Source organism: Heloderma suspectum, chromosome 2 (assembly GCF_057233095.1).
Source record: "Heloderma suspectum isolate Gila_16-S chromosome 2, 16-S_ref, whole genome shotgun sequence".
Lineage (NCBI taxonomy): Eukaryota > Metazoa > Chordata > Lepidosauria > Squamata > Helodermatidae > Heloderma > Heloderma suspectum.
In genome coordinates this window covers 397,760,757-397,771,900 of record NC_139459.1, presented here as the reverse complement: position 1 = coordinate 397,771,900, position 11,144 = coordinate 397,760,757, and the positions used below count along the sequence as shown (strand labels likewise).

Sequence of the window (11,144 nt, the reverse complement as noted above, 5' to 3'; positions counted from 1 at the left end):
AACAGCAGCCATCTGAAGCAATGTGATGCTGCCTTTGGGAGACACAGCCAGTGAGGGGACAGGAGCAACATAAAGTCTGCCTCTTCACCATTCCCATGCTCTCCTTTGCCGTGCCCCCCACAGGAAGGGTCTCATTACCCCCTTTCCCCCACTGTGTTTTTTCTTTACTTTAATAACCTTGCTGAATTGGGTGATTGGGCTGTATGGATTCCTTATATACACCTTCAAGGGTTGATTGGTCACCACCCACACGGCCTACAGCATTTGGGCTATGTTTATTGAGAGCTAAATGAGGCACTGAGGAAGGGATGGAAAGATGAAAATAAGTACTGAAAGATTTGCCCAGACCACTATGCCTACAATCTTCTCTGAGTTGGGTTCCACAAATCATGACTCTAAAATTCTGTACTTTTCAGTATAGAGAGATCTGGGATGGAAAAGGGAGTACCTGCCATGGCTGTAGACTTGGAAGTTCCAACCTTTCTCTGTCCACCATCATCCTATGCTTGGGTCTGGAAGAGGAGGCCACATGTAAGGCTCGTGCCACCATCTGGACACTGTTGTAAGCATGGTAGTTGTATTGGGACAGACTTTGTTCAAGCACATCTAGGGGTAACTCCTCTGTTTGTTCACATCTACTCCTCCCTTTCACGGACAATCCATATTTTGAATAGAAACAATGAAATGCTTTTTCCCAGTAAAGACGGATGTGATCAAGATTGGCATGTTTTGGCCTGTTCTTTGTCTGGACTGAGAAGGAAAAGTACCAATGCCTGTGCTGAAAACGTAACCAACGGTCAGACACTGTAGAGGTGAGGTCCCACAAAGCTGTTGTGATCCAGACTCTCCCTTCTGTGGGTTTCACCCATGTGTCAAGTGTTTGTTTGAGAAGGAATATACCATAAAAAAAAGTGCGAGTCTCAGCATAGAAAACAAATACCTTGACTTGTCTCCATATGAAAAGAGATATAAGGGGAAGTTTCAATTCATGCACAGTCATTTCAGGTAATCTTTGTGAGATGGCAACACAGATGCCATGCCTGGTGAGCAAAGGTGTCAGCATCTGCATGAACCTCTCTCCATTGTCATTGTCTGGAGCAAAGAGACCGATCCAATCCCATCTGAAATGCAGGAGCAGTTTGACCATCCCCAGGTACAGGTCTTTGTCTTTTGGGACCGTCCGGTAGAAAAAAGGGAAATGGATTTTATCTTTAGGGTCATGGGAAGCAAAACTATAGCTGACCTGGTAAGGAATTGAAGTGATCACTGTTGTTGTCATAATTGCTGTTGTTTGGTGGGAGTCAAAGGAACATAGAAAGGAACATAAAACAGGTCCTGCAATCACCACCACAGCATAGTGCTCTGTAAAGGTGCTACTATTCATTGGAGGTCCACAAGAGTCTTCTAGGGATGTCAGAGAATTTCTCAATGAATCTCAGGGAGGCCAAATGCCAGCGCATTCAGCCCCCCGAAATTGGTGGAGAAACGGTCTGCCCCCCGCCCTCCCCTGGGACGGGACTTACCTTGTTCGAACGTCCCTGCCGGTGGCGGCTCTGGCGGCGGTTCAGTGGCGGCGGCGGCGGTGGATGGTCTTCCAACCGGCTGCCGCCACCGCTATTTCCAAGTAAAACAAACAAACAAACAAACAAACAAACGTGATAGGCTACATAAACATTTATGTAGCCTATCATGGCTAGATTTTAAAAAAACACCGTGATAGGCTACGTAAATGTTTACATAGCCTATCACGGCTGACTTTGGGGGGAAAAAAAGCGCGTACGCAAATGGCAGCGCCCATGGGCGCCGCCATTTGTGTACATGCTTTTTTTTTTTTAAAGTCAGCTGTGATAGGCTACGTAAACATTTACGTAGCCTATCACGGCTGACTGCAGGGACGCAAACGGCGGCGGCTATGGCCGCCGCCCTTTGCATCCTGGCAGGAGAGGAGGTTTCGCGGCCGGAGGGACGGAGCGCCTCTCCCCCGGCCAGAATTTCAGGGGGGAGGGACAGGGCGCCTCCCCCCCAGGCAGAATTTTGGGGGGAGGGACGGAGTGCCTTCCCCCCACCCCGGAGCAACCTTCGGGATCAGGTAAGGGACTTTCGTCCATCCCTACTAGGGATGTCAGAGAATTCTGCCACAGATTCCAGTGAGGCCGGATTCTTTCGAATCTGGCCCCCCAGAATCCATGACGGAATGGCCTCCCACCCCCCCCCCGCGGAATCCCTCCAGGACAGAACTTACCTGGGGCGGATGCGGCGGCTCTGGCAGCAGCAGCAGCGGCTCCGGCTGGTCTCTTGGCCAGCTGCAGCAGGGCTACTGCGGCTGCCATTTGCATCCTCGCAGCCGTGATAGGCTACGCAAGTATTTATGTAGCCTATTACGGCAAAGAGCAGGGGTGCAAATGGTGGCCACTACTCCATTTGTGTGGCTGCCTTTACCATGATAGGCTACGTAAATACTAGGGGTGCACGAAAGCCACTTACCTGGTCTCGCAGCTTTTCGCGGTGGAGGGGAGGCGCTTCGCCTCAGGCCGGGGGGAGGGAGGCCGGGGAGGGAGGCTTCCCGCCTCACCTGGCCGAAATTCAGGCCGGGGGGGAGGCTTCCCGCCTCGCCCGGCCGAAATTCAGGCCGGGGAGGAGGCGCCTCGCCTCGCCCGGCCGCGAAATAAAAAGTTAAAAAAAAACAACGCCCCCGTGATAGGCTACGTAAATCATCATGTAGCCTATCACGGGTGACATTAAAAAAAAAAAAAGCTCGTACGCAAATGGCGGCCCCCATAGTGAGCCGCCATTCGAGTTCCTTATTTGGTCGCTGTAGTCTACGTAAAGATTAGGTAGCGTTGTTAAATAGCGTTGCCCTTATTTTCGCTGTAGTCTACATAATCTTTACGTAGACTACAGAGACCAAATAAGGAACGTGAATGGCGGCTCCCTATGGGGGCCGTCATTATCCGTATGCGCTTTTTTTTTTTTTTAAGTCACCCGTGATAGGCTTCGTGACGATTTACGTAGCCTATCACGTCTGACTTTGCAAATCTAGCCGTGATAGGCCACATTAATCGTCACGTAGCCTATCACGGGGGTGCTTTTTTTTTTTTAGTTTTATTGGAATGGCGGCGGCGGCAGCTGGTCGAAAGATTGGCTGCCGCCCCCGCCCCTGACGAAGACCTGACGAACCACCGCCGGGACCCGCCGCCGGGAGGGACATTCGGGAAAGGTAAGTCCCATCCCGGGGGGGTGCGGGGGGGCGGGGGGGCGGAGAATTTCTCCCCAAAACTTCTTTGGGGGGCCGAACACGTTGGCGCTCGGCCCCCCGAAGTTTCAGGGAGAAATTCTCCGCCAACCCTAGTAAATATTTACGTAGCCTATCACGGCAAAGAGCAGGAGTGCAAATAGTGTAGCAGCCGCCATTTGTGTTCCTGCTCTTTGCCGTGATAGGCTACATAAATACTTATGTAGCCTATCATGGCTGCTTGCAAGGACGCAAATGGTGGCCACTACGATGGCCACCAATTGCGGCTGCAGCAGCCCATCCGCAGCCGGAACTCTGGCTGTGGCCGGCCCTGGCCGGCAGCTCTGTGGAGCTGCTGCAGAGTGGACCCAGCTGGGGAGGATTCCGGGGGGAGGGACAGAGCGCCTCTCCCCCACCGCGGATGCCCCGGCGCAGAGCCAGGGAAGGGATTTGTACATCCCTACCTGGGAGTGACAGCTGGCCCTGTTTCCTTTGGAAGCTCCTTAAAAGGCCATACTCCACTGTCATATGCTGACCTCTCCAGGTCAATGGACATTTTACTCCACTGTCATATGCTTAACTAGCAAGGCCACGGGGTGTTTTACATTGGCGTTGGTTTGTCATAGTGAATTATTAGTTTTTATATGGATGTTTTTATTACGTATGTGCTATGAAATAGTTCTGACTTTTCTTTAATATGTATGTGTATGGTTTTTGTTCTTTTTCGTAATGCTTGTTCTTGTGAACCACTTTGAGCAGACTGTGTGGGAAAGTGCTATATAAATAAATTTGTCTATTGATCGATTGATTGATAGTTGTCTTATGTTTTTTGAGAGCCATCTATACCGCTGGCTGCAAAATCCACAACCTAATGACATACTGTGCAAAGAAGTACTTCTTGTTATATTGTATTGGCCCCAGGAGCATAACCAAGTCATTTGCAGTATTAGAGGGGCCTAGAGATCTATAATGCTTGCTTATGTTCATTATTGGAGCAATTGCCTTTCTAGTAAGCCTCTGAGCATGTGCAGATGAGTGAAAGGCTGATACATTCCACACTGATTAGCCAGAAGGCCTTATCACGATGTGCCTGAGAAGCAAAGTTTGTTCATGCTGAGCAGCAGGTGGCTGTGCTGAGAACTAAGCCCTGCTAGTCTATGCTCGGAATGAATGCTAGGGGGCGCTTGCCACTGTTATGCTGCCTCATTGCTAGCATGTATGCTATAAAACCCATTGCACCCCATGGCTCTGGGTTCAGAGGAGCTGTCTGATCCAACCATTGGGTACGCCTGTGTGCTGTAAGTTACTCAATAAAGTACTCCTTGTAAGTAAACCTGGGTCTGATTTATCACTATCTTGGCACCTCTAAATTAAGAGGTCGAAGCCCATGGCCGGGGCAATACATATATGGCCTGAATATCCCAGTGTTCAGTTTCATTGAATGACACCATTGCATTCAAGTATTATGAGAGGGGGAGAAAAATTCCTATGTGTCTACCTTCTTCACATCATGCATACTTTTATCAACTTCCAGATGAGAAAAGTTCTCAGTATCTGAATGAACCCCTCTCCAGTATCATTAATGACTTGGCCTTCTTTTAAACTAAAATGCTTCCAATCATTCTCACCTTTCTGCATTCAATGGATGGAACATAGAATTAAAGATTTGCCAAAGTTCAATGATTTCTGTACTCCCCCCTCCCTGCTCCAATAAACAGTTTTGTTTTACGTTCCTGTGCAGGCATTTTTCTTCCAAATGTGTATGTATAAGAGCATAGTATATTCTGGAGGTGACGGACTCGACCTTGGGGGAGCTGGGGGGGGGGGGCGATGGCTGACAGGAAGCTCTGGCATGGGCTGGTCCATGAAGTCATGAAGAGTTGGAAGCGACTGACCAAATAAACAACGACAAGAGTATAGCCAGATAGATAGATAGATGATAGATAGATAGATAGATATGATCACACCTTCTCAATTGTAGAGATAAAGGAATTTTGGTGAGAAATCAAAAGAGGTATGTTAATTTAGCATCACCAGTTTACATATTGATGCCATGCATGCAATATACAGCCCCCAGACATCTTACATAGGCAAGGCAGTGGCCATCTTCTTTCCACTCTGGTTCCCAGGGGAGGTAAATATAAAATGTAATGTATAAGCTAAAAATAATCATCATAATAATGCCTATTATTATTATTATTATTATTATTATTATCATCATCATCGGAAATATGCTTAAAGGTCATATAAAGCTAGAGACAAAGAATAGCTTCCTCCCCCACTGCCTGAATCAGCAGAAGTCTCTTTAAAGCAAAGCACAACTACTCCACACTCCTTCTATTCCTACCTGTGGGATTTTGTAGATGCCCATCATGGCTGAAATATGGATGGAAATTTCAGAGTCAGCACCTTCTACAACAGCCAACAGATTATTCCTTCTTCCACAGCTGTAGTTTGGAATATTCTTCTGCCCAGGAGACAGCAGGTCTAGCATTATGTCATACGTGATCCTTGCATTGTAATAGTTGTCATAGATGTTGTAGCCCAGGGTGGTGTTGGGTAAGAGGCTGGGATTCTGGTTGATCTCATGGACGGCAAACAAGAAGGCCAGGTCATGGAAGTAAATTATGTCTGCTATTCTGTAGCAAAATATATGTATCACATCGTCACCCTCTGTTTAATAAAACATGGCAGATTCCTCATTGTGTACCTTGAAAGGCATTTTCAGGCAATATTATGTTGTATTGTGTTGCGTTCTGCTGCACTTAGGGATGTACGAATCCCTTACCTGGCTCCACGCAGGGGCATCCGCGGTGGGGGGGAGGCACTCCGTCCCTCCCCCTGGAATCCTCGATGGGGGGGAGGTGCTCCTTCCCTCCCCCCGGAATCCTGCCCGGCCAGGTCTGCTCTGCGGCCAAGCCATGGAGCCACCAGCTGGCTCCGGCTGCCCGCAGCCGAACATCTGGCCGCTGGGCAGCCCTGCAGGGATGCAAATGGTGGCTGTCATAGCCAACACCATTTGTGTCCCTGTATTGAGAAATGATAGGCTACGTAAAAATTTACGTAGCCTATCACAGCAGAGCAGCCGCGGAGCACAGCCGGCCGTTTGAGGATTCTGGTGGGGAGGAACGGATCGCTTCCCCCCCCCCGTCGAGGATTCCAGGGGGAAGGAACAGAACACCTCCCCCCCCCCATAAACATAATCCGCGGAAAGGTAAGTGACTTTCGTACATCCCTATTCATTGTAAAGAAGTCCTTCCTTATTCTTTCCTGAATCTCCCAATAATCAGCTTCACTGGATGACGCCACTGGCTTCTAGGATTATGGGAGAGGGAGAAAATCCACTGCCTCCTATCCACTACCTATCCACTTTCTCCACACTCTGCATAATTCTGTGCACTTCTGTCACATCTCCTCTCACCCACATTTTCCCTAAGCTAAACAGTCTTATGAGGCTTTACAAGTAGCTGAGGAAAGAAGGGAAGCAAAAAGCAGGGGAGAAAGGAGAAGATGTATCCAACTGAATGCAGAGTTCCAGAGACAAGAAGGCCTTCTTAAATAAACAATGCAAAGAAATCGAGAAAAACAACAGAATGGGAAAGACTAGAGATCTCTTCAAGAAAATCGGAGATCTCAAGGGAACGTTTTGTGCAAAGATGGGCATGATAAAGGACAAAGAAGGCAGGGACCTAACAGAAGCAGATGAGATGAAGAAGAAGTGGAAAGAATACACAGAAGAACTCTACAGGAAAGATCTGAATGTCCCTGATAGCCATGATAGTACAGTCACTGAACTTGAGCTGGACATCCTCGAGAGTGAAGTCAAATGGTCCTTAGGAAGCATTAGTAACAACAAAGCTAGCGGAGATGACAGTATTCCAGCTGAGCTATTTAAAATCCTAAAAGATGATGCTGTTAAAGTGCTGCATTCAATATGCCAACAAATTTGGAACACTCAACAATGGCCACAAGACTGGAAAAGGTCAGTTTACATTCCAATTCCAAAGAAGGGCAACGCCAAGGAGTGTTCAAACTACCGCACAATTGCACTCATTTCACATGCCAGCAAGGTGATGCTCAAAATCCTACAAGCTAGGCTTCAGCAGTATGTGAACCTAGAACTACCGGAAGTACAAGCTGGGTTTCGAAGAGGCAGAGGAACTAGAGATCAAATTGCCAACATTCGCTGGATCATGGAGAAAGCAAGAGAATTCCAGAAAAACGTCTATTTCTGCTTCATTGACTATGCTAACGCCTTTGATTGTGTGGATCACAACAAACTGTGGCAAATTCTTAAAGTGATGGGAGTACCCAACCACCTTACCTGTCTCCTGAGAAACCTGTACGAGGGTCAAGAAGCAGCAGTAAGAACCAGACATGGAACAACCGAGTGGTTCAAAACTGGGAAAGGAGTACGACAAGGCTGCACATTGTCACCCTGCTTATTTAACTTATATGCAGCGTACATCATGAGAAACGCCGGGTTGGATGAATCACAGGTCAGAATTAAGATTGCCGGGAGAATTATCAACAACCTCTGATATGCAGATGATACCACCCTAATGGCAGAAAGTGAAGAGGATCTAAAGAGCCTCTTGTTGAGGGTGAAAGAGGAGAGTGCAAAAGCTGGTTTGAAACTCAACATTAAAAAAACAAAGATCCTGGCATCTGGCCCCATCACGTCCTGGCATATAGAAGGGGAAGAAATGGAAGCTGTGACAGATGTTATTTTCTTGGGCTCCAAGATCACCACAGACAGTGACTGTAGCCATGAAATTAAAAGACGCCTGCTCCTTGGGAGGAAAGCTATGGCAAACCTAGACAGCATAATAAGAAGCAGAGGCATCACCTTGCTGACAAAGGTCCATCTAATCAAAGCTATGGTTTTCCCAGTTGTAATGTATGGCTGTGAGAGCTGGAGTATAAGGAAGGCTGAGCGCTGAAGAATTGATGCTTTCGAACTGTGGTGCTGGAGAAGACTCTTATGAGTCCCCTGGACTGCAAGGAGGTCCAATCAGTGCATCCTAAAGGAAATCAATCCTTACTGTTCATTGGAAGGGCAGATCCTGAAGCTGAAGCTCAAATATTTTGGCCACCTAATGCGAAGAGAAAGCTCTCTGGAAAAGACCCTGATGCTGGGAAAGAGTGAAGGCAAATGGAGAAGGGGACGGCAGAGGATGAGATGGCTAGATAGCATCACCGATGCAATGAATATGAACTTAAGCACGCCTTGGGAGAGAGCAGATGACAGGAAGGCCTGGCGTGCTATGGTCCATGGGGTCACAAAGAGTCGGACATGACTGAACAACTGAACAACAACAAGAAATATGTAGGGAAAACTACAATGGACCTAAGAACATGATTCATAACCACAGCAGCTAAAAACTATAATCCTCATAGTCCGAAGGCACATGAGGCAGCCACCTTGCTGAAGCTAAGCAGGTCTGGGTCTGGTTAGTGCTTGGAGGTGAGACCACCTGGGAACCCCACGTAGCCACCTTGAGTTCCACCATGGAAGAAAGGTGGGATAGAAATGTAAGAAAGAAATAAAATAAATAGGTATGGTGGAGCCATCTCCCATCACAGGTTTTCTTAGTTGTATGTTGGATTTTGTTTCATGGGACTTACTGTCCAATTGATGGAGAATGTCAGCCTACATTTGGAAGCCACACACTTCATTACAGATTTGCAAAAGGGGTTGCAATACACAGCTCTAGACCCTCCTTTTGTATTAGAGCTCAACAAAAAGAAGCATTCTGGGTATCTCAAAAGCTGACTCCCTAGATTGTGACTTTGGGTTACTCCTAATAGAAGTATCACCCTACCATTATACTTGCATTCTGTTCTAATTAGCAAACAGGGTCACCTACATTTCTTGTTCGTTTGACGTCAAATATGCCAAGTCTTCAGAGTCAGTGTTCCTTACACGCTGTTCATTCTGGGGAGCCACGGAGACTGCCCAGACATTGTGGGATGGGGTCAAGTCCAGCCTGTTCACACTGAAAAGTCTTGATAGGTGACCAGCAGTAACAAAGCCACCACGGCCTTTACTACAGATCTTTACAGGCACAAACACTTGTACGATACTGATACAATAGCACTGTGGGAATTTTTATGAGATTGTTTTAAACATTTGTAGCCTCGTGTGGCGCAGAGTGGTAGGTGGCATTATTGCAACTGAAACTCTCCCCAAGACCTGAGTTCGATCCCAGCGGAAGCTGGGTCCCAGGTAGCTGGCTCAGGTCGACTCAGCCCTCCATCCTTCCGAGGTTGGTGAAATGAGTACCCATCTTGCTGGGGGAAAGGTGGTCATGACTGGGGAAGGCACTGGCAAACCACCCCGCTACAGTCTGCCACGAAAACGCCAGCGCAAGTGGCGTCCCTCTAGGAGTCAGCAATGACTCGGTGCTTGCACAGGAGGAACCTTTCCTTTTTCCTTTCAACATTTGAACAGCTATAGACCTCAGTTTGATTATGGATGCCAAGTTTCATGCTATTAACTAAACAGGTATCATTATTATAAGCAGGAGAATTCGGAAACTTAGGCTTAGGGAAACTTTTTTTTGTTTTCTAATTCACTATAACCGAAATGGTGTTTTTGTCCTAACTCACCGTAACGTTGATATCAAGTTTACATTTAAGGAATGGATCCCATGTAGTTATTTGGAGTATAACTTACCAGTAGCTTCGTTACATGTATCTGGCATGTTATAAGGAGCTGAAACTTCCTTTGAAACCAACGATCTAACATGCACTACAGCTGTCTTTGTTTTCCAAAATAAAAGTTAAAAAGAGATGTGAAATTAACTTGTTTGATATTCAAAACTCTGTTTCAACTGTATTAGAAACATTGGGGGTTGGACTCGATGGCCTTGTAGGCCCCTTCCAACCCTACTATGCTATGATTCTATGATCAAAATCAGAAGTTGTCTAGAAAAATTTCATGAGCTGGAAGGACCTTTGAGTCAACACTTCCTTTTTTAATGTTGTTAGTAGTTGAAAGACGCAACACCATCTATGACACAAGAAGTTGTTATATGTTTTTGTGATATAAAAATACCAATAATTCTGATTTTATGTTATTCAACATTTTAAAAAGATACCTGAAAGAATAATAATGCCTTTCTTCTTTTGAATATCTCTTGTATGAAAAGTTGATAAAATATTAAAGAAATTATTACCTTGTTGCTTAAAATGGAGAAGAAACAGAGAAGATGAATTGTTCAGTGTAGTATTCACCTCTTCTAATCAATCACATCTTGAATTGTTGATTGAAATATGAATATATTTGGGTCCCTATTTCTCTCATAAGCTACACATTCCATAAAGGGCATAGAAATAATGAGATACATGGATGCATTGGATAAGATGGAACCAGACTGATGCTAATAAATGCTCTAGAATAGCTGGGTATTGTAGAGGGGCACAGTCAGTTGTTAATGAGTGTTGATCTTGAGATCCGTTCTTTTTCACGTATTGCATAATGAGATAAAGGAAGTCATCTAAATATAGAAGGAGAGCTGGGAAAAGTCAGGACCTGTTCTCACCTTGACTTTTCTTCTCCTTTTACTCCAACTCAGAAATGTCCTAAGGATAAGACATTTCACTCTTTTTAAAGGAAACGCATGGTCCTGAAAACATTTTTTTTATAAAAGTGTCTTGAAATGTGTTTGCTTGTAACATCAAGTCTGCATTATTTGTATGTGGTTATGCTCTTATATCGTAATTTGTAATCATGTAAAATTCCTTGAGATGTTGAAGTAAAAGATGAAAACACAAGCCATTTCTCAGAGCCTGTATAAAAGAATTTCTGCTGCCGATACCAGAACTCAGTGAACTTGCATATTGTTGATACCACTTTGTTCTTGGGAAATTGAATGTTACTGTGGTTACCTGGTGAAGTAGGAAGGAC

At 45.9% G+C, this 11,144-nt stretch overlaps 1 protein-coding gene across 1 annotated transcript in view; it reads right to left on the bottom strand.

Moving 5' to 3' along the window:
* Positions 1-11,144, bottom strand: part of LOC146356586 (vomeronasal type-2 receptor 26-like) — a 29,948-nt gene that overhangs the window by 551 nt on the left and 18,253 nt on the right. The window contains exons 5-6 of the mRNA XM_084830201.1: positions 5,580-5,871; positions 480-1,243 (exon numbers count right to left, since the gene is read on the bottom strand). Coding sequence (XP_084686327.1) covers positions 480-1,243; positions 5,580-5,871 — 1,056 coding nt within the window. The remainder of the gene's footprint in view (positions 1-479; positions 1,244-5,579; positions 5,872-11,144) is intronic.